The sequence below is a fragment of the Thecamonas trahens genome (genome assembly GCF_000142905.1).
Source record: "Thecamonas trahens ATCC 50062 unplaced genomic scaffold supercont1.26, whole genome shotgun sequence".
NCBI lineage: Eukaryota > Apusomonadida > Apusomonadidae > Thecamonas > Thecamonas trahens.
Genome location: NW_013657654.1, coordinates 70,459 through 95,248, shown reverse-complemented (window position 1 = coordinate 95,248; position 24,790 = coordinate 70,459). Strand labels below are relative to the sequence as shown.

Genomic DNA, 24,790 nt, shown 5'->3' with positions numbered 1-24,790 from the left:
GCTCGGCCACGGGCGCTCAATTGCATTTGGTGCAGCAATGAGGTGACAGGACGTGGAGAGTGTATGCCCATCAACTCGGATGGCTCCACACGTTGCTCTGCTCCTGATGTCATTCATACCGGTCTCTGTCCCTCGGGAGAGCAGCCTGGTCGTGGCGGTGATTCCATGTTTGCCGTCGGCGGTCAAGACGAAGCTCGTGCTGGCGTTACTCATGGCTACGTCGGCATCGTTGTCCTTGTCGCCATCCTGCTCGTCTGGAAACTCTGCTTCAAGTCGTGGTGCCTCTCTATGAGCAAGGGCGGTATGGCTAGTCATGCTGGCTCCTCCCGCGATCCAAAGGAGCTCCATCGCGTTCGCTCCTCAGTCCGCACACGCGTCGCTGCTCGCGCCCTCCGCCATCGCCGCAAGGTCCTCGGCAAGCAAACCGACGGCGAGGCCTTTTCTATCCTCTCCGACGACACTGCCGCATATCTCGACAACGACGCCGCGTTTGACATCGACGCCAGCGACGCAGACAACAACATGGTCAAGGCGCTTGACGTCCTGAGCCCCGAGCTCAAATCGAACAAGGCCCCCGCCTTTGATGCGTCGGCCAACTCGGACTCTTCCGCCGCTGCACCCGCCCTGGCCACCTCCCCAGCTTCATCGGCCTCGTCCCAGTCTGTCTCTTCCTTCTACGCCACGTCGTCGTCCCCGTCGTACTACTACGAGAGCTAGTGAGCCAAGTATTCATTGAACAAACCCAACGCAGCCGACCTGGCTACTTGCTGATCGGCTAGCTTGTCGCTCTGGCTGGCTGGCTGGCTGGGTGGAGGACACCGCTCGACAATCCCATTCCGCCGCGACATTGCCGGAACCCCTCCCCTCGCTGCCAAAGGCCGAGTCAACCATTCCTTCCGCCGCCCGACAGTGTTCCTCAACGCGAGACGGCGAGTCGGCGACTACGCACATCACCTCCCTCGCAGAGAGCAGAGTCAGTCTACTTCTGCAGGGCCATGGCGGCAAGTCACAGCAGAAGACGATGGGCGTCCACGGCCGTGTCACCTTCTCGCTTGCTGGTGGCCACCGTGGCGGCTGCCAGTGTCCTGCTGCTCGCCCAACTCGCCTGTGCACCACCACCACCACCACCACCACCATCGTCATCATCATCATCGTCATCATCATCATCATCATCATCCGTACCATCGCCATCTCTCCCGTCCATATCGTCGTCGTCTCCCTCGCCGCCACCGCCACGGTCGTCGTTCCCGCCACCTCTGCAAGTGTCCTTTGCGAGTCGGCGACGCCGGTGTACGAGCCCGAGCCGCTGGCAGCAGGCATGCTCTCTACGCCGCATCCTTATCCGGACAAGTTGCGGTGTAGTTGGACGCTGACATCGTTGTATGAGAGTGGCTCGGTTCGCATTGATGCCATGCCCTGGATCGCTGCCCCTTCCTCAAGAATCAAAATGCCCGATGGCTATCCGTTTGCCACAGAATGCGGGTGGGACTTTGTGGCGGTCTATGACGGCCGCGACGTCTCTGCTCCGCTCATCGCCATGCTCTCGGGATCGTATGGCTCTGGCTCTGCTGCCGAGTTGGAAGACGGCCCAGTCGCCGGGAGCGATGACGTACCCGGCTCGGAGGAGCCTCGCCGCTTCCCGCACATCGCATCAACCGGGCGGTCTCTCACTGTTGTTTTTGAGTCGGACTCGTATGTCCACTCTTGGGGCCTTGCGCTCAACTTTACCTCGTCGCCGTGTCCGGGCGATTGCTACGGTCAGGGCAAGTGTTCGAGCAACGGAACATGTGTGTGTAATGAGGGCTACGGCGGACGTGACTGCTCAGAGCGGCATCCGACTGCGCTTCCGCTCCCGCTCTGCTCCGACTGCGCGTGCCCGCGCGCATATGCGCCCGATACCGCCGAGTGGGCTGGATCCGGTATTCGGCAGGGACTCCGGCTTGCGACCACATGTGATGCCAGCGCGCTGCTACATAGGGTCTGCACCGTCTGTGCCTCGCACTCGTTTGCAGGTCGGGTCAACGCCTCGCACCCACTCACGCTCCTCTCACTCGACGGCTGTTCAATGCGCGAGATGAATCAACCGTCGGCGCGCGGCGTGACCGTCACTTTCCTGGTTGTGGGCTTTGTCGCCCTTGCCACACTCATCACCGTCTTTGCGCTTGTTGGCTACCGCGTGGTCAACACGCTCGAGCCGCGCGCGCGTCCGCGCTCAACGCGCGCCGCGCGCCGCCGTCGCCGCCGCGAGGGCGAGCTTCGCGCCCGCGCGCGCCTCAGCAGGCGCATCCCACTCATTGTTGTCGAGATGAGCGCGTCTTCGCCTCCCACAGCATGTATCGAATACACGGTGCCGGGCTCGACAATCGACTCGGAGCTGACCAAGCACGTTATGGCTGTTGTCATCCAGCATCCAACCCTCAATCCAAAGCTGGCGCCGCCAAAGCAGACCTTCTCGTCGTCGCCGGCGGCGACGGCGCAGACCCAGGTTGGTTGGCAGGCCTCTGTCTCGTCGAGCTCGTCGACAGCCAGCCTCGATGCCGCGCTCACAGGCATCCATCCGGTCGGACGGAGGGCGCCAGCATCGTCCGAGCTAGGCAGCTCGTTGAGCTCGGTGTCGTCGTCGTCATCGAGCTCGGTCGACTCACGGTCGGCGACGTACCTCCAGCTGTTGGCGCCGCCGCTTGGAGCGTCCAACACCCAGTGCATCGGCTCGCATAGCTCACTGGTTTCTCTCGCCCGCTTTGGTGGCGTCTCCATCCCGGTCTCCATCGGCCAGCTGGTCAATCCCAAGATAGACGAGCACCTCTCTGGAGAGTACGCCCACTTTACCACCACATTTTATGGCAACTCGACGTACCGCTCGTCGTCGCCGACCGGCTCGTACGATGAGCTCACAACTGTGGTGGAGACCACCATCTCACAGCGGACGCTCCGCCTCGGCCGCAACTCGGATGGCCGGCTGCGGAAGAAGCGGGCGACCAAGACCCGCCGCCGCATCAAGCGGGTCCTGCCATCGGCCTCGGACTCGGCCTCGCCCCCAGGCTCTGACACTGACTCGGACGCAACGTCGCAGTACGGGAACGGGGACTTCTCTAGTGATCCGCCTCGCGCCTCGCAAGACGTTCCGATCTCGATGCGGCACGCATCATCGCCGCTCGACGCTAGGCTCAACTGGTCGTCCTCGCCAGGCCTGCACCCGCCAGGCTCCGGCTCGGACTCGGGGCCCGGCTCGGGTTTGGGCCTGGAGTCGGGCTCAGAACTGGACAGCGGCTCGGGCGCTGGCACGAGCTCGGAGCCGGGCGGCTCCCGGCACGCGCGCGCCAGCTCGCTGCATCGAGTCGGGATCCGCGGCCGGGCCGCTGCCACTCCGCCGCGCATCGCCCTCGAGCGAACGGTCAAGGTCAAGCGGACGCCGTCGCCTGTCTCCACTGGCGTGGTCAAGAAGAAGCGTAAGCACGCTGTGTTTGTCAAGCGTGTTCCCCGCTCGACCGAAGTGTCCAAACATGTTGCCGCCTCCCACTCGCCACACTAGCAGCCGCGCACCGCGGGCCACCATGTCCAGCCCGGACTTGCGAGATTGTTGTTTTGCAGTTGCCCGACTAAAAATTGTTGCCAAACGTGGCTACCGGCAGCGGACCATCGAGTGACAAGCCAGCGATAGTGACGGCCTCGCTCTGACACCGGTACACTCGACCATGCAGCGATGGACAGCCGAGGCTCGCGGGACTGCGGAGCGGCGAGTAGGGACAAGTGCGGTAGGCGGAGGCTGGCAGGGTGATGGTAGTGGTGGAGTTGGAGCCGGGCATGGTGTGGCGGTGGCCGTAGGTGGCTCTGGCTCGGTGGGCGGGGATGCTCTCGCAGCCAGCAACGGGAGGGGATGGCGGAGGGGCGGAGCGAGTGGCGATGGCTGGATTGGGGTGTATGGATGGTTTGTCATTGCGGTGGTCATGGTCTGGATGGTGGTGAGGTACAGGATCGGACACCTGCCTCTGCCAGCATCGCTCCCGCCATCAGCTAGCCATCTCGAGTCTACGTACGGCATCCATGCAGGCGTGGCGTTTTGGGCGAGAAAGCCGACGACGGGCAAGGCCGTGACTCTGCATCCGGGCGCAGCCGTCTTTGGCTCGTCGGTCGTGCATCTGCCGCCTCTGACCTCGAAATGCATGGGCTGTGGCTTTGTCAACTACGATGGCGATGAGTGCCCGGCGGAGAGGCTCAACGTGGGCAAGGGCGCGCTCGAGGACGCGCGGAATGTGGAGACAACCTCGATCTTCGACTTTAGCAGGTACTCCGAGTCGTGGATGACTGGTGGGAGGAAGACCCGGACGCTGCGAGACGACAGCGGCGGTGTCCATTACCACTGCTGTGAGATGTGGACACCACTGTCAGTCGAGCTCAAGGATCATGGCGCGCCGCCTAATTATCAGCCAGTGCTCTCGACCGTGTGCAGGTTCCACAACGCGCGGTTTTCCATCCAGGACGTGCCGCTCGGTGTCCAGCTTCTTCATCGGACGTTTGGGATCGAGGTGGCGGCACCATCGGTGCCAGAGTCGCGGTTTGGCTCGATGGGCTACGTCGGGGGCATGCGGACGTGGCCGGACCGGTTTCAGATTGAGGCGCGGACGGTGAGCGCACACGGAGATTGCTCGAGGGAGATGGGAAGTGGCAAGGTCGGCATTGTGCTGTACGACATGTGGCACGCCGCGTACTGGCACTACTTTCACAACATGTTCATGCGGGCATGGGGAAGCGCGTATACGCTCGGGCTCATCGATTGCCCCGAGCCATACGACCCGATCTGGCTGCCGAGCTCGCGGCATCCTCCGTGCACCATTGCGCGTGACAGGATTGTCATGATTCTGCCCGGCTTTCCGCACGGCGACGAGCACCCAGCCATTGACAAGCTCATGGCGCACCTCTCGGACGAGGTCATCTACGAGCCTGCGGCTCTCGATGGGCTCTGTTTCGAGACCCTGGTTGTGGGCGCATACTCTGAGCTCGACTTCAACTCGTTTGTCATGCCTGCAACACTGGAGATGCTGCCCAAGTTTGAGCAGTGGTGGAACTGGGCCAATGGGCTGGTGACGCCGCGGCTGGGGGTGACGCTCGGCGATGCGGTGGCACAGGCGCAGGCGCTCGACGAGCTGAGCAAACGCGAGCGCACTGCCATGCGCAGCAAAGCCGAGCGTGGGTACAAGGTGCCGTCGTTTGTGTTTGCAAAGCAGACGCGGTTGCAGCGGCCGGTCCTCACCATCATTGACCGCAAGATCTCCCACGCGCGGCAGTGGCGCGACGGCCTGGTGGACCAGATGCGCGGTTGGGCCGAGGAGCGCGGCATCCTGACGCAGGTTGTCTCATTCGAGGCAATGAGCTACGAGGAGAGCCTCGCAGTCATGTCCAACTCGTCGATTGTGTTTGGGGTGACCGGAGCTGGCTTCACCAACCAGTACCACATGCAGCCCGGCTCGGTCTCTGTCCTCATCTTTCCATATGTTGCATTTGCGGCGTTCTACGACTCGGACGAGTTTGCGCACATGGGCGTGGCACGGTCGTCGTTTGTGGTCAAGTACGTGGACCACAGCACGCGGGCGGCACGCGACCAGATCAACGTGGCGCGCAACGTGTTCGACGGGCTCCTCGACCAAGCACTCACGCTCGGCGTCCACGCGACGTACAGTGAAGTGAGCTGGGCGTGGTCTACCGCGGGGCCGGTGCCCTCGACAGTCCACACGCCGATGATGATGGTCGGGTGAGGATGCGGGATAAACTACGGCATCGACTTGGCATCGGCGTCGGCGTCGGCAGTACTGTCACCAGCCAGCAGCGGGCTGGCCTCGGGCGCCGGCGTCTTGTCGAGCTTGTCGTTGCCACGGGCCTGAGCCTCGGCGGCGTACTTGGCCCAATTTGTGTTGAGGATGACAAAGCCGAGCATGGCGAGGACGGCGATGTAGCCGACGGTCATGCCGCAGTACAGCATGTAGAGCTTGGACTTGTAGTGGACGTAGCGCGAGAGAAGAAAAGCGGCGGGAGCCTGGAAGACCCACGAGCCGACAAAGCCGGTGTAGAGGACAATCTTCGGGCGGCCCATTGACTTGACGATGGACTCAAAGGCGACCGAGAGGTTCATAAAGGCAGTGGTGAGGGCGAGCGGGAGGCCGACACGCTCAAACTCGTCGAGAATGACCGGGTCTGAGGAAAAGATGGAGCCGAGCTGGCGCGAGAAGAGCGCAATACCCGAGCCGACACCGACGACGAATACGCAGACAATGAGCATGCCGATGAGTGAAAGGTATCTCGCGTCTGCGGCATCGCCGCGGCCAAAGGCGATGCCGAGGCGGATGCTAACGGCGGCCGAGACCGAGCCGACAAAGGTGAGGCCGATCCACATGATGCGGTACGAGGTTGTGAAGACGGCGACCTCGGTGGCACCAAAGGTGGCGGCAACGGTGCCGATAAAGGCAACGCGCCAAAGTCCGAGGCAATGGAGAGCGAGGCAGGGCCGTAGAGGCGGGCGTAGGCCACGAGCCGGGTCCGCGTCACGTGGCGCCAGGCCCATCCCGGCCAACACGGCTTGTGCAGGCCCTTCCATGCGATAAAGACAAAGTAGACGACAGCGAGCTGAAGCCACTCCATGGCGGCGGTGACGGTGGGGCAGGCGAGGAAGCCAAATCCGGACCAGCCCGGGATGCCGACGCCAAGGACAAAGACCAGGCCAAAGAGCACGTTGCACGCCATGGCAGCGAGGGCGGCCACTACCGATGGGTACATGATCCGTTGCGCCTCGAGCATCTTGGCCAGCTGAGACGAGATGATCATGGGCGGGATGGAGGCAATGAGAATGAGCGCGTAGTGGCCGGCAATGCGAGCCAGATTAGGCGCCACACCGAGGAGGAGGAGGACCGGCTCGGTGACGGACCACAGCGCAATGACCGGGACGGCGACGAGGGCAAGGAGGACCAGCGAGACCTGGAACCACACCCCGACCATCTTCAACTGCCCGGCGCCGATGGCGTTGCCTGCAAAGATGCCCAGGACGCGGGTGTTGAGAAAGACCCGCGACGACGAGGTGTACAGATCTGACAGTGCTGCACCTTCGAGATACTCGGATCCAGCGTGTCCGAGCAGCGCCGAGTCGGTGGTCTTCATGGCCACCCAGGCGACCATGGCCTGAGCACGGGGAAGCAATCGATGGTGAGTATGTCCCGGCGGCGGGGCTTGATATCGGCAAGAGTCTCAGCACATGCCGGGAACCAGACGCGTCACCTACCACAAAAATAGGAATGGCTAGCTTGAGCAGATCGATGGCCGTAGCCCAGCCTCCTTCGTCTGTCGCCTTGCGGACGAGGTCGTCGCCGTCGCCCGACTTGAGCTTGGCCTTGGCTTTCCCGGTTCGTCAGTGTTGATGGACATGTGCGGCTGCTTGGCAAGGAGAGGCTCATTCTCATCAGTGTCACCCATGCCGGAAGGTAGAGATGGATGTGGTCTGTGTAGTGGCTGGGCTTGCTGAGACTGCGGCTGATGCCGCGGCATTGGGCCGCATTTTGAGTGATGGCCATGGGGATGACGACATCAACGACATCACGATGGATGGGATGATAGCATGGCGGGTATGGCGCAATAGCCATGAAGGGGGGGGGGGGGGGGGGGGGGGTCAGTATCAGCGGATTGCGGCAGCTCAAATCAAATCGGCTCGCCATCGAGCTCGATCGGGAGCCTCTCTGCTCCTGGTAGCCTGGATATACCATGATCAGCAGATGCAGCAGGCGGATCGTCTGGCGACCTGCCTGGCGGGCGTCGGCGAGGTGGCCGGAGCGAGGCGGACGTGCGTGACACCACGAGGAGGCACCTTACTCGAGCACCAGGGTCAAAGTGGGGGCAGGCAGGGCAAGATGGGCAAGGAGATAGCCATATATGGGAAGCAGGAGGCGATGCCTGTGGCAGGAGGCGTGTTGTGGCCTCCGATGCCGCGTGCAGCGCCTCTGGATGGTATCGGTGGCGTGTTCGGTGACGATGGAGGTGACATCGGTGACGATGTCCGGGCGGAACACGTGGGCGACGCCAGAGGGAGGAATGGGCTTGGCCTTGGCCGGGCGGCACTTGACGCAGAAAACACCAGAGAGTGGACAAGCAGAGAGGACATGCTTTGTTCTTCACATGGTGCTGTCGTGGTGGTCCTGGCTCTGTTGGTGTTGGCGGTAGTGGTCGGCCAAGTCGCGGCGCTGCCGGTACCAGCGGCGTCGGTCTGTGACTCGCTCGAGTCGCTCTCGGGCTCGTGCGCATCGGCGTGCTCGGGCATGGGCATGATCCTCCACCGGACTTGCCGGACGGGCTGCCCACCGCAGGTTGGCGTCGCTTGTCGCCTCCGATGGCTGATGGCAAACTTTATGGTCGGCCAGCCGCACGCTGCGAAGATGCTTCCGGCGGCGTTTGAGGCGTGGCGGTCGGGAGCCGATGGCGCCCTGTGTTGTTTATGGCCGGCGATCACGGGACGGGCAAGTCGACGGCGGCATCGATTCTGGCGCATGCTATGTTTCCGCAGCGTGGCGAGTCGCATACACTCGCTCGCGAGGACGGGTTGCTCCCTCTTGGCGTGCTCAAGCGCGACGGCTGGTCGTTCAAGCTCCGGCCGCAGAGCGACGGCGCGCCGCCGCCGCGTGCAGCGGTTGACGCGCTCATTGACGAGATTTATGGCGATGTGGTGGCACAGCTCCGGGTCTGCCCCTCGTCGCTCATCATCTTTGACGAGCTCCACAGGGTCCACCCGGACATCATCCGGTCGCTGGCGCGGTTTACCGAGACGCCGTACGTGATGGATGGCGGCGAACGGGTGCAGACGTCGCGGGCGGTCTTTGTCTTTATCTCTGATTTTGGCAAAGAGTCGATGTCGGCTCATGACACGTACGATGAGCTTGTGGTGCGGGTCCGCAGCCTCGTCAACGCCGTGTACGGCACTGCTGCCGACGCGGGCGTCGACGTCAACCGAATGTTCTCTTACGCCATCCCGTTCCTCCCGCTTGATCACGAGGCGCTGTTGGGAGTGGCGGCGATTGCGCTCGCGGAGCTATCATCGCATCCGGCGCTGGTAGAGCGTGGCGTGGTCGACGTTGTGATCGATCCAGGAGTCCGACACTATGTGGTCCGGCACGCGCTCGACCCGTCTGCACTCCGGGAGTCGCGGTATGGGCGCGGTGTCCGCGAGGCCGTCCGCGACCATGTCATGCTCCGACTCCTTGCTGCTGTCCCACTCTCTGCTACCGAGACTAGTCCGCTGAGCTCGAGCTCGGGCGCCGTGCTGTGGCTTTCACGGCTGTTGAGCATGTTCGTCACACCGCGGACGCAACCGCTTTACCTCCACATCACTGGCGGCGAGAGCCCTGGCTCGGACATCTTCATCCACTCGTACACCTCGCATGCGGTCTTCTGCCGCGACACGAGCCAGGTCCGCGCTCTCATCGCCAGCGAGCGTGCCGCCCGTGCCCGTCGCGCCCTCATTGCCACCTCCAGCGAGCACACGGAGCTTTAGAGAGCAGAGTAGCTGCCAGTAAGACAGTGCATGCGTGAGCGCCCATGGCAGGAAAGGAGAGCGGGAGGGAGGCACGGCAGTGGCCCAGGTGCTGCCGGCACGGCTGCGATCAGCTCGTACCCGTTTCGGCTCTGCCACCTGTCGCTCCGACCGTGCCGACAGCCGACAGCATGCAAGATTGTGAAAGCCGGAGCGCGAGCATGGAGACAGGTAGAAAGCCCAGAGCCGGCATGGATGATGAAGATGGGGAAGAGTATGAGCTGTCGCTTTTGGAGCAACTTCCTCCTGAAGTTCTGCATATTATCGCCTTTGGGGTGGCCTACGGTCCGCCACTCCCGCCGGCCTCGGTCCTCGCTCTCGCCCGCTCGTCCAAGCGGCTGTACTACGTATTTCTGGCGGATCCGTTTGCGGCGGCGCGGATGCACACATCACTTGATCTTGATCTGACGGTCCGCTACAACCTGTGGTTCGCCACACGGTCGATTTTGAGGGCGCAGCTGAAGATGAGTCGGAAGCAGGCCGTGGCCGAGGCCGGACCGTCGGCCTCCCTGGTCTCTGCGCCGTCACCCGAGTCGCAGCGAGGACATCTTTTGGGCGAAGTTGTTTCGGAGGTGCGGTATCGGTGTGGGCTGGGACCGCGGCGGGCGCACCGGAGCCGAGCCGAGCGGATGCGGGCGCTGCCGCGCGGACGATCGTACCTGGGGCCGGCGTCGCCGCCGCGATTCGTGATGGAGGCTATGTCGTCGTTTGAGACGTGGCGGCCGTGGGAGGTGCGACGGCCGGAGGCGCCGCCGTGGGCAGCGCCGGTGGATGTTGGCGGGCGATGGGCACGGCCGTCGTCGATCCACGAGTACGCGCTTTGGGGTGCGGTCGCGGTGGCGTCGGGCTCGCTCCAGGCGCCGGCGGCGCGTGATGTGGTCGATATTCTCCTCATGGCTTCGGTCGAGAAAGACTCGTGGGAGCTCGGTGCAGCGCTGGTGCTGGCGGCCGAGGCCGGTAACTTTGACATGGCAGCGGAGCTGCTGGAGCACGAGTCGTGCGCGGTGGCGACTCGCGAGTACGCCGCAGTGGTGGCGGCGGCGGCGGCTGATCGCGGCAACTTGCTGGCGCGAATGCTGGAGCGAGTCGGTGGCAAGTACGATTTTACAACCGGGAACCGGGCACTGGCAGCAGCGGCGGCGGCCGGATCGTGTGACGCGGTGGCGGTGCTACTCGCCGATGGCCGGATTGATCCGGAAGCGGACGGGCAGCGGGCGCTGGAGGCGGCAACGCGTGCCGGCCACGCAGTAGTGGCTGCCCAGCTTGTGACCGACCCGCGATTCGATGCCAACCACGCGCAGGGCGCGGCGCTTGTGTCTGCGGCGCTCCATGGGCGCGACGAGGTGGCGGCGCTGCTGCTGGCTGCGCCGACGATCGATCCGGACGTGCGCGGCGGTGAGCCGCTGCGGGTGGCGGCACAGGGTGGGCATGCTGGTATTGTGGCGCTCCTTCTCGGCGACAGCCGGGTGGATGTGGCACGCGATGGGTACGCGGCGTGGGCCCTTGCTGCAGTCTCTGGTAGCGCGGAGACGGTCGCGGTGTTCCTCGCTGACGGGCGAGTTGATCCGAATGTGAGCGACGGGTACGCGCTTGTTCATGCGGCTGAGCTGGGGCATGTCGACGTGGTTCGCGCATTGCTCGGCGATGTGCGGACGGATGCAAGCGTGCGTGGATACGAGGCGCTCATTGCGGCCGCGTGCAATGGGCACGGCGCCGTGGTGGCGCTTGTGGCAGGTGCCGGTCCGGTGCCGGCAGTGGTGCTGGCTCAAGCGCTCGAGTACGCAGGCGATGAGGGCCACGACGAGGTTGTAGCGATGCTAGCGGGGTGGAAGACAGGGGAGCAGGTGTAATATGGTGTAGCTGGACGGAATGAGGCTAAAGGACCTTGACGCCAAGGAGAAAGCCAGCACCAAAGGCAGCAGCGATGGGGATCTCAATGCGAGCGAGCTGCTCAAGCTTGTTCTGGATGGTCTTTGTACGTGAGGCGAGTGCGTTGGTGAGCGTCTCGCCGCCCCAAGTGACGGTGACATGGCCATTGTAGACGAGGGTGGTAGCGAAGGCAGAGAGAGTGGTGATGACAAAGGCGGCACCAAAGGTCAATGCGCCAAAGACCATGCCAACGACAACGCCGGAGCCGCCTGCGCCGAGCAGAAACAGATGCATCGGGCCAGAGAGGGCACGGTCGACGGTAGCCCACATCGAGTCCTCCTCCTCGATGGAGAGGTCGATGACGAGGGCGTCGTTCTTGATGGCATCTGCAGGGAGCCAAGCCTTTGCGGCATCAGCAGTGTCAGCCACCACTGCAGGGGCACAGACAACGCGGGCCGGCACCATCACACTCCCGCACACCGTCGCCATGCCGGCCGCCAGCCAGCGGCTTGTCGACGGACTGGAGGCCACCCGAGCGGCTCTTCTCCACTGGGCAACGAGGCGCGGCCTAGCTCGACCCAGAGATAGCAAAGACATGTACGCGTATGTGAGTCATATCCCATGTTCTGTATCACACTCACCGGGCGGACAGGGGGTGTCCCCTTCCACACCAGGATGGGGCACCCGGAGCGGCACCTCACGGACCGGCCACGCCCGCCATGACCAACGAGGGTGATACGGGTCATGCGCGAGACAGACCATGGCAGACCTTTGCTTGCCATCACTCCCTTACCACCTCTACACATGTTCTCTCTCCTTCGGTAAGTGGGCGTACATGCGAGTGGCACGAGCTGCACGGGCAAACATAGTCAACCTCTCTGTGCTGTCTTGCGTCAGGTGTTAGCTCGACGCGGCAGCAGGAGCAGCCGCGCGCATTTGCTGCAGCAGCCGCATTTGCCGCCATAATTGCGGTCATTCGCCCCGCCCTTGCCCGCCACCGCCACCGCCACCGCCACCGCCACCCCCCCCCCCCCCACACACACACACATCACATCACCTCACCCCACCTCACCGCCACTCCCCATCCCACAGCTAGAAAAGCAGAGAAGCATGACATACCGACTGACACGCCGACTGAGGCATGTCATGATGTATGCGGTGATGGCGGTGGTGGCCGTGTCGGTGGTGTGGTCGAGTTTGGGCCTCAAGAAGAGCCCCGTACATCCTCTCCGTCGCCGCGTCGGCGATTTGGCCAAGCCGACTGAGCCGATCAAGTCGAGTGAGCCGGGTGAGGTACCGCCAACGCCTCCTCCGCAAGCGAATCAACCTGGTCCAAGTGCTGAGCAAGTATCACCTCCGCCATCGCCGCCATCGCCGCCATCGCCGACGTCGCCGACATCGCCGACGTCGCCGACATCGCCGACGTCGCCGACATCGCCGACGTCGCCGACATCGCCGACGTCGCCGACATCGCCGACATCGCCCCCTCCGTCATCAGCAACTCCGGCACCCGCGCCTCGACTTCCCATGACGCCTTGGGAAGTCAAGACTCAGGGCATGCCTCTGGTTGGGCATTGGGCGGAGACGGTGGATGTCGCGCTGGAGGCAGAGTTCGCAAAGTCTGTCGAGGCGGAGCAGCTGGAGGAGATCGAGGCTGCCCTGGCGGCGGGCGAGCCGTGCGACGATCCGTATGCGCTCAACAATCCACCGACCATCCTCAAGAACCGTCCGTTGTGCGCGCTCCTCCTCCCCAAGGCCCGGGTGCCAGAGATCCGCGACGCTGTGGTGGCGTACATGGGCAGCCGCGAGACTGCGCGCTCGATGACTTGCAAACTTGTGCCTGCTGTTCGCAAGCTGTTTGAGGAGGCCGGAGCCGAGGCTCGGCTCATCTCGATGGAGGAAGCAGTGGCCAACTTCACTGTCGGTGCGTTTATCACCGGTGACAAGGGCCCGCTTCGGCTTGTCCACGACTTTGTAGGCGAGCTTACGGTCGACGGCAAGATCCGCAATGAGGCCGGCGCCATGCTCGCCTGTGTCTCGGAGATCAAGCCTGTCCTCCGTGCTGCGCCGCTTTTCCTCCACGCCTCGGATCGCGACAACTGGTGCCGCGATATGAAGCACATTGAGCATGCGTACTGGTGCCACCCGCCGCTCGAGGGCGAGTACCTCCATGCTGATGGCGACGCGCTCTCGTTCGAGGCAGCGTTTGAATATGCGAGAGCGTTTCCGCGGAGCATGCGGGTCTGGCCTCGGTCGAACGACGCGCTCTACGTCCCGCGGTGGATATATGCGGCGGCGCTACCCAAGGCATTGGCATGGGGGACAGACTCCAATGGCATCCTCGACCGCTTTTGGCTCTCGTACTACTCGGAACGACATGACAGCTACGTCGAGCTGCTGCCGGCCGCGCGCGAGTCGGCTGGTCGTTTCTTCTCGGCCGAGTTTCCGTTTGCAATGACTTCGTCCGAGGACATGGACGCGCGAGGGGCTTCGATCCCGCCGCGACTCGAACGCGACGAGAACGGCACACTCCTGTTTGAAGGCATGCCCGATCGCGAAGTCCTCTACGTCCCCATCCTCATCAAGTGTCGGACGCTGTATGGCCACCACTTTTTCACATGACGGTCGAGAAGTTTGCGAAGCTCTTCTACGTGGTCGACCTCCTCATCGAGCACCCCAACGCGTATCTAGAGAACGTTCTTGGGCCACATGCCACCACATCGATTGAGGCCATCTTCCGCTACCGCTTCGACGATCCGTGGAGCGAGGAGACGAACGAAGCGGTCAGGTCGCTCTGGGCGCGGTTCGTCTCGCGCGATACCCACCTCATTGTCGCCGACGTGGTCCTTGATGTCGGGCTCGGCCCGTACCACCTCAAGAGCACGCCGCCGCTGGACATTCTGCGGACCATTGCGGCGTCAATCACCGCGTTCACCATGCACAAGTTTGGGCTCGAGGTCGAAGTGGCGCCGCCGCTGGCGCGGTCGGTCTTGGTCGACGGTGTCGAGCCGGCCAGCGACGCGGCTCCGCCATCGGCGCCGCTGCGGGTCCTTGTGGCGCAGCACGTCAACGGGCGCAACTTTATCAACATTGACGAGCTCATCGCCTTTATCCAGCCGCTCGTCGACGCCGGCCCGCCAGGCGGTTGGGTCAAAGAGTTTGCACCTGGCCTCCTGCCGTGGCAGGACCAGGTCGCAACGTGGATGACTGCCAACATGGTCATCGGGTTTACGGGCTCACACTTTACCGGCGTCCTCTTTATGCCACCGGGCTCGGTCCTCATTGAGCTCATGATCCACCCTATCGACACCTGCATGTACCACCTCTCGTCAGGTCTGGGCCACGATCATTGGACGCTTCGCGCTTTTGTCGACGTCTTCTCGTGGGCCAACATCCGTCGCGACTTTAACGCCTCGGCGCCGGCCCTGGATCGGATCGGTCTCATCCTACGCGGCTACGCCTCACTCGAGCCGCTCGACATTGCCTACAACCGCCACCCAGGCTTTGACTACGACCCAGCGACCGGGACTTGAGCTTAAAGTCAAAAGAGCTCGGCGGCAGCCACGGCGAGCTCACGGTCGCGGAGCCGAGTTGTGGAGTTGACCATGGCCACGCTGGACGTCGACGCGTCGGAGAGCGCCGTGATGACGGCTGGCTCGTATGCGAGCTCGAGCGCAGTCTCGCCGGCATCGTTGACGATGCCGACTTCGGCGTGAGCGTCGAGAAGTACGCAGACTACGCGAGTGTGGCCGAGCAGGGCGGCCAGATGCAGCGGCGAGTCGGCGAAGCAGGTGAGCGCGTTGACGTCGACGCCAGGTGCAGCGCCGAGCGTGGCTACAGCGTCTGTGTGGCCGGCCCACGCTGCACAGTGGAGCGGCGTCCACGACGCGTCGTTGCGCATGTTCAGCTCGCCTTCGGACGCATACGGCAAGAGGGTGGCGATGACGTCGGCATGCCCGGCGGCGGCGGCGAGGTGCAGAGCGGTCTCGCCGGCGGCACTCACAGTCTCGGGCAAGGCAAGCGCCTTGAGCAGAGCGCCGACAAGGGCGACCGAGCCGGAGCGGGCAGCGTGGAGAAGCGGCGTCTCGCCGGCAGTATCAGGCTCATCGACCTCGGCTTTGGCGGCCAGGAGCAGGTTGCCGACGGCGGCGTGACCGGCTGTGGCAGCGAGGTGCAGCGGGCTGCGGCCTGCAGCGTCGCGGGCGTCGAGCTCTGCGCCGGCGGCGAGGAGCTTGCGGCAGATGGCGTCCCGGCCGGCGGCGGCGGCGACATGCAGCGCAGTGGCGGACTCGTCGTCGAGCGCAGCGACGAGTGCCTCGGTTTCGGTGTGGTCGAGAAGAACCTCGACGACAGCAAGCTGGCCGGCCTGAGCTGCAGTATGAAGGGCGGTGAAGCCGAGCTCGTCGGCAGCATGGGCATCGACCGAGTCGTGGAGGAGGAGGAGCGCCATGTCGGCGTGACCGTAGAGCGCGGCGTAGTGAAGCGGCGTCCGCCGGTGGGCGCAGAGGACCGAAGCTGCCGCGCCGGCGCGGATGAGCTTCTGCGCCAGGTTGTAAAAGCCGAGCATGGCGGCAACATGGAGCGGCGCGAGCTCGGCGCGGGTGTTGGCTTTGGCCTCCACGTCGGCGTTGGCGGCGAGCAGCAGCTCGACGACGTCGAGACGGCCAAGGCGGACCGCAAGGTAGAGAGGCCTCTCGCCGGCAGCGTTGGTCCCTGTGAGCACCGGCGAGTTGCCTGCAGCATCGGGCGCGAGCGCAGCGGCGACGTCGCTGCAGGATCCGGACTCGATGGCCTGCATGAGCGCGTTGAATCGGAGGGTAGCGGCGAGCGACGAGGAGCCGCCAGCCATGGCCGTCGCCGCGGCAGCGTCGGGTGCAACCTTGACGTCGAGTTCGGTCGTCGCGCCAAGCGCGCCAAGCGCCGGAGGCAGTTCGCGGAGCGGATTGCCGCGGAGCACGAGCCGTTTGAGCCCGGCAAGGCCCGAGAGACTTGGTGGGATGTCTGTCAGAGAGTTATGCGCCAAATCGAGCACCGTGAGCGCCGGCGCCGATCCGAGGGCCATCGGCAGCGTAGTCAAGCTGTTTGAGCGCACGGCGAGTGTTGCCAGGCGCGGTAGGCTTGCCAGCTCGGCCGGGAGGGCGACCATCTCGTTGTCATTGAGATGGAGCTCGGTGAGCGATGTCATGTGGACGATGGCCGGCGGCAGAGTCTCGATCTTGTTTGTCCACAGAAACAGCGTCTCCAGCCGCTTGAGCGCCGAGAAGCTCTCTGGGAGCGATGTGAGAAAGTTGGAGTTTGCGGCGAGGGCCGTGAGCGAGGTAAGGGAGGCGAGGCGGGGCGGGAGCGCGGCGAGGGCGTTGTGCGAGAGATGCAGATCGGTGAGTCTGGTCAAGTGCGTCAGCGGGAGCAGCGCATCCTCAGCAGCGAGCATGTTGTGTGAGAGGTCCAGCCGCATGAGATCGGTGAGGGCAGCGAGCGGCTTGGGTAGCACAGGAAGCGACATCGAGGCGAGGACGAGCTCATGTCGGCCTTGCTGGCCAGCGGCATGGAGCGCTTCAGCCACGGCTTTTTGTCGTCGAGAGAGAGCATTCTATGGACGGTAGACACGCCTGTGTGTCGGCTACTTGCCATGGTGGTCCGGGCTGTGTCTATGTACGTGTGCGTGTGTGTGTGTGTGTTTGGGAGGCCCAAGAGAGCGAGGTGCTGGCGCCAGTTGAGGTGCCACCAAGTCCGGCAACATAAGCATTGATTGGCAGTTTGTCGGCTGGCTGTTGGCGAGTGGCCACCACTCGTCGGACTCTGCAATCGATGGCGAATGTACAATTATATACAGAACATGGAAGAAGGCCGGCGAATCAAACGACAGGCACGCACACACCGCGTTTGCTTCGCAACTCGCCCGCGAACCGAGTACGACGGACACCGCACGCAAGGGGGGCAACAGAGCGGGTGAGAGAGGGACGTCCATTTTTTTTCTCCCACCAAGCAAAAGCATGTCAAGCAGTGGAGGCAAGGGCCAGCAACGTGGCTTTGCCTTTCGAACCATTCGTACCAAGAAGCGAGCGCTCCGTCAGCAGCGGAAAGCAAGCGGGGCCAACAGCGGTGGTGGAGGAGGGACCAGGACTGGGACAGGGACGGGAGGAGGGGGAAGTGGTGGAGGCAACGGAAGCAGCGGTAGTGGTGGTGGTGGTGGTGGTGGTGGTGGTGGTGGTGGTGGCGGTGGCAGTGGTGGCTGTGGGAATGGGCAAGCAAAGAACGACATACAGATGGCGGCACTCAAGGCAGCCTTGCCCCATGCCTCGGCCAAGGGCTGGCTGAGAAAGCATCCTGGCAAAAAGTTCCGCGGGTGGAAGCTGCGATGGTTTGACCTCCGCAACGGAGAGGTCACCTACCGGACGAACATTACCGACAAAACTCCCATCAAGAGGTTGAGCATGGATATCATCAACGATGTGCTTCCGGTCGATGGTGTGCCATCGGGTCTCAAGGACGACTCGGCTCATTGCGCCTTCTCCATCGCTTATGGCGCAGGCAAGAAGTCGCGATTCATCACGCTCCTTGCCTCTTCCCCGCGCGATCGCAACCTCTGGGTCAAGCGCATCTGGGCCGCAAAGCGCATTGCCGAGCTCGGCATCGAACTGACCGACGTTGACGACGAGTCCATCGACGACGCTATTCGCAAGCGCTCGCTCGCGCGCCAGGAGGAGGCTGCTGCCCGGTCGTCGGCTCAGGCGGCGCTCGCCGCAGGCGGCTCAGCAGCTGCCGGCGGCAGCGCCGACGAGTCGGACTCGGACGAGTCGGACTCTGAAGATTCGGACAGCGATGATGAGTCTGGCGGCGGCGGGCAGGTCGGGAACAGCGAGGTTGAGCTTGGCGCCGGAGCCATCATCGGGCCGCGCTCACTCGAGACGGTTGTCTCGCCGTCGACGCCGTCGGGCTCATCGTCGACGCTCCACGGGGCCATGTCGGAGAGCGAGTATCCTGCGTCGTTTGGGGCATGGGCAACAACGACTCGGAGTACACGTCGTCGGGCGACGAAGCCGACGAGACTGACATTGCTACCGAGCTTCAGGTGACGGCGCGTGTGGCGGCAGCGCGGGCGACCCAGGCAGCGGCGCTCGGGGCGCTCGGTGGGGTTCCGGACCACTGCCCCGAGTCCCCGCTCGGCCTCCTCAAGCCTGCAGGCGGGTGGACGATTGAGCCTGTGGACGAGCGGGTGTGGCGCGACAAGGCCTCGTTCAACGTGCTCGTCGAGGACGACGACGACGCTGTCGGCTGGTATCGCGAGTACTTTGCGCACAAGGAGCACACCAACTTTGTGGGCAGCGACAAGAGCTACGGGCCGATGGCGGTGAGTCTGGTGTGGGAGGGTGCCGGGGCGCGGACGCTGCGGGCGATTGTGTGGGCGCGGACCGGTAACTACCGGCTCCTCTTCCCACCGCTCGACGAGGGCTCCAAGGCCGGGTCGGCCAAGGCGCAGCTGAAGGCCGTGCTCACGGCGGTCAAGCCCGAGTACGCGTCGGCGGCCAAGAAGATGGTCATCCTCAACCAGCAGCGGCATGCGGCCGAGCTTGCCAAGCTCGAGGACTCGTACCTGCCGCGTAAGTACAAGTTTGGCCTGGTGTACGTCCGCGAGGGCCAGACGTGCGAGACTGAGTTCCTCGCCAACGACTACGATCCGTCGCCAAACGGGCTGGACGCAGCCTTTGTGGCGTTTACCAATCTCATCGGAACGCGGGTTCCGCTCAAGGGTTGGGACGGGTACCGAGCCGGGCTCGACGTCGATGCCGGCGGGACCGGCGACTACTCGCTCTTTGCACAGGTCCGCGGCTACGACGTCATGTTCCACGTCGCGCCGAGCTCCCGCACGACCGCGAAAACTCGGGGCAGGAGGTGCAGCGGAAGCGGCAGATTGGCAACGACATTGTGGCGATTGTGTTTACCGACGGACGAACGCCGTACTCACCGGATGCGATCCACTGCCAGTTCCTCCACTGCTACGCGGTGGTCCAGCCGGGCCCCAAGCCGGGGCAGTACCTGGTCCAGTTTGCGCGACAGGACTGCGTGCGGCCGTTTGGCCCGCCGACGCCGTCTGCGGTGTGGAACGCCGACGACGCCTTTGTTGACTTTCTCCTCACCAAGCTCGTCAACGCGGAGCGGGTGGCGCTCCGCTCGGGCACCACTTTCGTGGACAAGTTCAAGCGGACGCAGGAGATCACGCTCGCCGGGCTTTACGAGAAGGCCAAGGCCAAGCCGGCCAAGGGCAAGGGGCCCAAGACGACACCGCCGCTGGAGCTCAAGCCGCGGCTGGGCAGCGGGGTGGGCGGCGGTGGCCCGCGGTCGGCCATCCGCATGCTCGACCACAACTATGAGGGCTTTGCCGCGACGCGGTTCACGGCGCTCCGCGGCGCCGTCGTCGCCTTTGATCTCTGGGGCTCGACCGCGCTGTACTCGTCGCGGGGCGCGCCGTTCCACATCGAGAACATCGGCGACGACGGAGCGCGCGCCATCATGGCGCGGACACCGATGTCAGGCGTGACGGTCATCGAGTCGCTCGGCCTCGTTATCTCGCAAGTGGCCAAGTCAGGCGTCCTAGTTGTGTTTTACGTCTCGGCCATCGGCCCGTGGCAGCCGCTGGAGATCAAGGGCTCGAAGGGTTCGTCGCTCCACGCGTTTGGCTCGACGCGCGCGGGCGAGTTTATCGTCTCGTCGATCTCGTCGTCGCTGGGCATTTTTGAGTGGATCGAGTCGTCGTTCCACAAGACCAAGCGCGTCGATCTCCCGTCGTCGGCGACAGTGCTCCGGTACCTGCGCCACGGCGACTGGGGGTGGGCCACGTCAAGGGCTTCTGGCTCCTCTCGGCCAAGGACAATGGCACGTTTGCTGTGACCAAGATCCTCAAGTTCAAGAACGTCAAACCGCGAGCGACAGCCGCCGACATCATCTCGCTCGGCAACGGCGAGCTCCTCTGCACATTTGACCAGTACTCGCGGTTTGTCGAACGGTCGACTGCCCGCCGCTCGCGGCCGTACGACCTCGAGTGGAGCGGCTTTGTCATCTCCACTGTCCACCGGGCCCCGTTTGTGCTCGGCCTCCTCTCGGGCGGGCCCGCGGGCCGCATCGAGGTCCGCTCGGTCGACTCGGGCCTCGTCTGGTCGGTTATTGAGCTGCCGGGCATGGGCGCGCTCCAGCTGTACTCGACCAAGGTCGGCATGCTCGTTGGCGTTGCCTCGGACGAGGAGACTGTCATCTATGACGTGGTCCAGCAGACGCAGCGTTTGGCATCGACGCCGACGACGGCGAGAACGATGACGATGACGACGACGATGACGACGGCGACGACGACGATGACGACGAGGAGGAGGAAGATGACTCGGCGTCGCCGGCTTCGACGCCCGTGGCTGTGGCTCCCGTGGCAGCGCCGGCGGAGCCGGCCTTGGGCGGGGCAGGTGATGCCGGCCAGAGCGGCGAGGCGAGCGAAGAAACTACGGCCCGCCGCCGCCGTCGCCGCCGCAAGCGCAAGAAGAAGAAGAAGAAGAAGAAGAGCAAGGCGACCCGAACGATTGGGCGGCAGGCGTACCAGACGCTGGCCAAGCCAGGCATCGACCTGGCGAACCTCGCCCAGTACGCCGAGCCGGAGGACCTGGAGGCGCTGGCGGCCGAGGCCGAGGCCAGCGGCGCCAGCGTGCCGGACGGCAGCGGGAACGCTGGCGACGGAAGCGCGGCCGCGAGCGCAAGCAACAACAGCACGGGCCCGCCGCCCAAGCCGCCGCCGCCCGAGCTGGCGCGGCTGGCGGTCGCCGGAGCTTCGGTGTCGTTCTCGTCGTCGGACGAGTCGGACTCGGACTCGAACTCGGACGATTCGTAGAGGGGCAGGCGTGGGAGCAAACAACTTTATGCGCATCACAAAGAGATCAGGAGCAGGGGCAAGCGAGAGAGAGCGTGCTGGCGGCGTCGAGCACAGTCGTCGGAGCGGCGGCTGCACAGACTCGACCAAGCCCGCCTCACATGGCGTACTTGGTGGTCCACTCGCGAGCGGTCTGATCGTACTTGGCCCGGTTGGTCTTGTAGACGTCGGCGATGGAGGCCACAAGCGGGTCATCCGGGTTCGGGTCGGTGAGCAGCGAGCAGATGGAGAGAAGGACCTTGGAGATGGTCAGTGCAGGTGACCATTGGCTCTTGAGGATGTCAAGGCAGATGCCTCCATTCGAGTTGACGTTCGGGTGGTAAATCTTAGTGGTGAACTGGATCTTCGGCGGCTTGAACGGGTAGTCCGTCGGGCTGTGGATGCGCATGTATGGAGTGTGGCGTGAGTGTGTGTGTGCGGGAGGGGAGGGGAGGGGGAGGGGGAAGGGGGGGAGAGGGAGAGGCAAGAAAAAACCTACAACAGAATGTCGAGTGTGAAGACGCCTGGAGACAGAACGGGCCGAGGAGAGACGAGGGTGAGGGGTGAGTGGGTGTGCGACGGAGGGAGGGAGGGGGGGGGTGGTAGGGGTGGTCGGGGTGGTAGGGGTGGTGGAGGGCGTGGAGAGGGGGGGGGGGCGTGGTGGGGGGTCATATTTGGAAGGTCCGAATTGATCATGCATGGAAGGCAGGCCGGCGTATGACGCGGCCGGCAGCGGCGGGGTTTGCAGCCGGCAGAGGCGGAGGCAAAGAGGGGGGGGGAGGGAGGTTGGGGGGAGGGGGGGGGAGGGGAGGCAGCGGGAAGCAGGAGGGAGGAGATAAAGTAGGTGGGCGGGAAGGGCACGGGAATGGCGTACCACCGGCGTAGGGAGAATCCTCCGGGCCGACCAGGGTCGCCTGCCAGCGGTAGAGGTCGCTCTCGTCACGCGGGCCAGCCGAGCAGTTGGCCGGCGGGTCCTTTGCGAGGTCCTGCAGCTCCTACACTCACCCAAGCATAACACCTTCTTGAGTGAGTCACCATGCTCACCATCACCAGCTACAGACCGTGACCATAGCACTTTCCCCCCTTCCTCCCCCCGCCCACACAAGGGCATACTACTGCGGGCCGACCTGCTGTCGTCATGAAGGTTCAAAGGACCATTCATTGGGTGGCGAAAAAATGGTGGCAGAGCCAGCCAAGGTTTGCGACATGGCGAAGGAACCGCATTCACGGCTGGGCCAGCAGGAGTGGGAGAGGGAGAGGGGAGGGGGAGGGGGGAGGGGGAGGGAGGGAGGGAGGGAGGGAGGAGGAGGGGGTGGGGTGGGGCAGAGGGAGGAAGAGGTGGAGTTGGTGGTAGGGGGACATGGACGAGTGCAGGGGGGGGGGGGGAGGGAGGGAGGGTGCGTACCTTCTGAATGCGACGAAGAGCCATTGTGTGTGTGGAGAGGTGTGGCTTCATTCAACGATAAACGCTTAAACGATTAATGCCACCGTGTGGCGGAGTTTGTGGTGGGGACCGGTTGGTGGGCGGGAAGGGCAAGACGGCTCCCGGTTTTGAGCAGGGAAGCAGGTGCAAGTGCAAGTGTCGCAATGTCGCGATGTCGCGATGTTGGCGCCATCGACTGTGCCGCTGTTGACTCTGTCGCGATGGCTTGTGTCGCGATGTCGCAACCGATTGGGCGGGGAGGCGGGGAGAGGGGAGAGGTGAGGACTACTCGGCCTTTGACTTGGACTTGGGGTTGGACTTGTTGTCGGCAGACTCGTCGGCGATCTGGCCCCAGAACCAGTTCTTGGAGAGGGCGAGGAGGGCGATGGTGATGATGATGAGCATCTTGGCGTCGTCGCGGGAGAGGATGGTGGGGAGCCACGAGTAGTTGTGCGGATTGTGCAGGAGGTAGTAGGCCGGCGATGCGATCATGGCGACACGGATGGCAAAGGAGGGGACGGCGAGCGAGTCCGGGGTGGAAAAGTGCCACTTGGAGTGCATGAGGTGGAAGGACTCGTTGAGGATGCCGCCGCCGGTGCCGGAGAGGATGCCACAGAGGAGGGCGGCCCAGGGTGAGGAGGCGACCATGGCGTGATCGGCAGCGATAGCCTTGTCGACGCCCCACGAGGTGATGGCGGTGCCCCAGGCAAAGGCATCCACCAACAGAAGCGCTTCGTGGAGCGGGGCAAACTGGAGCAGACGCCAGACCAGGTCGCCGGGCGCCGCGTTGACCAGCAGGTAGCCGAGGACGTAGGTGGGGAAGGTGTTGAGCGAGCAGACCCACGATGGCGGTTGACCGAGAAGGATTCCAGTTAACGTGGTGCCTCCCAAGCAGCAGAGCACGATCGCCACTAGCTGCTGGACCCACGACTGCTTCTGTGCCTTGAGCCGGAAGAGGTACGGGATGGTGAGCGACTTGGCCATGTCGAGCAGCGGAAGCGCTGGGTGGAGGCCATTGATGTTGAGCACCACTGGCTTGACCAAAGTGTAGACCTGCATGCCCTGGGCGAGCGTGTGTTCCATGGTGGGCAAGGGATAGGTGGTGGCGTGTGTGGCGGGGGAGGAAGGGGAGGGGGGGGGGGGAGGGGGGGGGGTTGAGTGTGTGCTCGAGTTTGGACTCTGGCTATGGGCTGCGCGTTGCTGTCGCTCCGAGGAGCACGTCGTCCATCAGAACATCGTACTCGGTGATGGGAAGGGCATCAGGAACGGGGGTGCCATCGGATGATGCAAGGGCGCGCTGGACGACCGCCCATGCGGCACAGGAGAGACCAACTGCGAGCTTGAACGGTGGCGGTGCGTCAGAAGTGGCGGCAGCAGCAGCCATGCCCGAGAGGGTGCGATCGTAGTAGCCGGCACCGCGGCCGCAGCGGGTGAGGGCGAGAGGATCAAAGACAAGACCAGGGACAAGGACAAGATCGACGTGGTCGGCGACAGGCGCGTCGGGACCGGGCTGGGGAATGCCCCACACAGTCTCCGGGAGATTGCAGAACTCGTCCCAGCCATCGACAGCAGCCATCTGTAACGGCTTGCCCTTGCCGACCATCCGAGGAAGATAGACTCTCTTGCCACTTGCAAAGGCGTCGCGAGCCACAGCGCTGATGTCCAGCTCACGTTCCATCGAGACATACATGGCAACCGAGGTGGCACCAGCGTAGGCAGGGTGGGCAAGGACTCGGGCCGCCACGTCGGCAGACTCGCTGGCGATGTCGACAGGCGAGATGCTAGCAAGCAGGCTGTTTGCCGCTGCGCGCACCGCAATCTTGCAGGTGGCTGGGGTAGTGCGCGCTACAGCCATGGCTTGTTGGCTGGCTGGCTGGTTGGCTAGCTGGTGGCGGGGGAGGGGAGAGAGTGGTGGCTGTGGGCCATGATCACGTGCGATCACAGGCGATCAGACACACGGCCGGCTCGCGGTGTGACGGCCTTCTTCTGCTGTGGTGTGGTGAGCTACTTGCCGGCGCACACCCAAGTGCAGACGGTGTGGTGGAGCAGG

The 24,790-nt window shown here is 64.1% G+C and overlaps 9 protein-coding genes across 9 annotated transcripts; 4 read left to right on the top strand and 5 right to left on the bottom strand.

Annotated features, from left to right (window-relative positions):
* Positions 1-165: 165 nt before the first annotated feature.
* On the top strand, positions 166-5,739 carry AMSG_11944 (uncharacterized protein; the record flags this gene model as incomplete). Its single annotated transcript, XM_013901990.1, has 4 exons — positions 166-716; positions 1,264-3,495; positions 3,974-5,660; positions 5,725-5,739. The coding sequence occupies 4 exons, from the start codon at positions 166-168 to the stop codon at positions 5,737-5,739; spliced, it is 4,485 nt and encodes a 1,494-aa protein (XP_013757444.1).
* Positions 5,197-7,484, bottom strand: AMSG_06136 (uncharacterized protein). The gene is made up of 2 exons (XM_013901883.1): positions 7,268-7,484; positions 5,197-7,167 (listed from the first exon to the last, which is right to left on the bottom strand). The coding sequence occupies exon 2, from the start codon at positions 7,162-7,164 to the stop codon at positions 6,124-6,126; it is 1,041 nt and encodes a 346-aa protein (XP_013757337.1). The 5' UTR covers positions 7,165-7,167; positions 7,268-7,484; the 3' UTR covers positions 5,197-6,123.
* Positions 7,485-7,857: 373 nt separating this feature from the next.
* Positions 7,858-11,458, top strand: AMSG_11943 (uncharacterized protein). Its single transcript, XM_013901989.1, has 2 exons — positions 7,858-9,473; positions 9,815-11,458. Exons 1-2 carry the CDS (start codon positions 8,471-8,473, stop codon positions 11,410-11,412), a joined length of 2,601 nt encoding a protein of 866 aa, XP_013757443.1. The 5' UTR covers positions 7,858-8,470; the 3' UTR covers positions 11,413-11,458.
* Positions 11,396-12,911, bottom strand: AMSG_06133 (uncharacterized protein; the record flags this gene model as incomplete). The annotated part of the gene is made up of 2 exons (XM_013901882.1): positions 11,396-11,951; positions 12,736-12,911. 2 exons carry the CDS (start codon positions 12,909-12,911, stop codon positions 11,438-11,440), a joined length of 690 nt encoding a protein of 229 aa, XP_013757336.1. The 3' UTR covers positions 11,396-11,437.
* Positions 12,912-12,958: 47 nt separating this feature from the next.
* AMSG_06132 (uncharacterized protein) lies at positions 12,959-14,964 on the top strand (the record flags this gene model as incomplete). The annotated part of the gene is made up of 2 exons (XM_013901881.1): positions 12,959-13,999; positions 14,062-14,964. The coding sequence occupies 2 exons, from the start codon at positions 12,959-12,961 to the stop codon at positions 14,962-14,964; spliced, it is 1,944 nt and encodes a 647-aa protein (XP_013757335.1).
* Positions 14,965-15,003: 39 nt separating this feature from the next.
* On the bottom strand, positions 15,004-16,934 carry AMSG_06131 (leucine-rich repeat containing protein; the record flags this gene model as incomplete). The annotated part of the gene is made up of 2 exons (XM_013901880.1): positions 15,004-15,045; positions 15,081-16,934. The coding sequence occupies 2 exons, from the start codon at positions 16,932-16,934 to the stop codon at positions 15,004-15,006; spliced, it is 1,896 nt and encodes a 631-aa protein (XP_013757334.1).
* Positions 16,935-17,359: 425 nt separating this feature from the next.
* On the top strand, positions 17,360-20,883 carry AMSG_06130 (Rap1 GTPase-activating protein 1). The gene has a single exon (XM_013901879.1). It carries the CDS (start codon positions 18,429-18,431, stop codon positions 19,968-19,970), a length of 1,542 nt encoding a protein of 513 aa, XP_013757333.1. The 5' UTR covers positions 17,360-18,428; the 3' UTR covers positions 19,971-20,883.
* A 447-nt stretch (positions 20,884-21,330) lies between these two features.
* Positions 21,331-23,007, bottom strand: AMSG_06129 (ubiquitin-conjugating enzyme E2-16 kDa). Its single transcript, XM_013901878.1, has 4 exons — positions 22,723-23,007; positions 22,192-22,312; positions 21,817-21,841; positions 21,331-21,712 (listed from the first exon to the last, which is right to left on the bottom strand). The coding sequence occupies exons 1-4, from the start codon at positions 22,771-22,773 to the stop codon at positions 21,436-21,438; spliced, it is 474 nt and encodes a 157-aa protein (XP_013757332.1). The 5' UTR covers positions 22,774-23,007; the 3' UTR covers positions 21,331-21,435.
* An 18-nt stretch (positions 23,008-23,025) lies between these two features.
* AMSG_11942 (uncharacterized protein) lies at positions 23,026-24,639 on the bottom strand (the record flags this gene model as incomplete). The annotated part of the gene is made up of 2 exons (XM_013901988.1): positions 23,960-24,639; positions 23,026-23,793 (listed from the first exon to the last, which is right to left on the bottom strand). Exons 1-2 carry the CDS (start codon positions 24,593-24,595, stop codon positions 23,026-23,028), a joined length of 1,404 nt encoding a protein of 467 aa, XP_013757442.1. The 5' UTR covers positions 24,596-24,639.
* Between the last annotated feature and the right edge of the window lie 151 nt (positions 24,640-24,790).

What these genes read in the sequence shown, in the direction of transcription:
- AMSG_06136 (XM_013901883.1), bottom strand. Translation starts at nt 7,164, where the DNA reads ATGGTCGCCTGGGTGGCCATGAAGACCACCGACTCGGCGCTGCTCGGA.
- AMSG_06129 (XM_013901878.1), bottom strand. Translation starts at nt 22,773, where the DNA reads ATGAAGCCACACCTCTCCACACACACAATGGCTCTTCGTCGCATTCAG. An exon ending in CTCTTCGTCGCATTCAGAAG is followed by an intron (nt 22,313 to 22,722) that starts GTACGCACCCTC and finishes GGGTGAGTGTAG; the next exon opens with GAGCTGCAGGACCTCGCAAA. An exon ending in GGATTCTCCCTACGCCGGTG is followed by an intron (nt 21,842 to 22,191) that starts GTACGCCATTCC and finishes TTCTGTCTCCAG; the next exon opens with GCGTCTTCACACTCGACATT.
- AMSG_06130 (XM_013901879.1), top strand. Translation starts at nt 18,429, where the DNA reads ATGGGCAACAACGACTCGGAGTACACGTCGTCGGGCGACGAAGCCGAC.
- AMSG_11943 (XM_013901989.1), top strand. Translation starts at nt 8,471, where the DNA reads ATGGCCGGCGATCACGGGACGGGCAAGTCGACGGCGGCATCGATTCTG. An exon ending in CGCCAGCGAGCGTGCCGCCC is followed by an intron (nt 9,474 to 9,814) that starts GTGCCCGTCGCG and finishes TTCCTCCTGAAG; the next exon opens with TTCTGCATATTATCGCCTTT.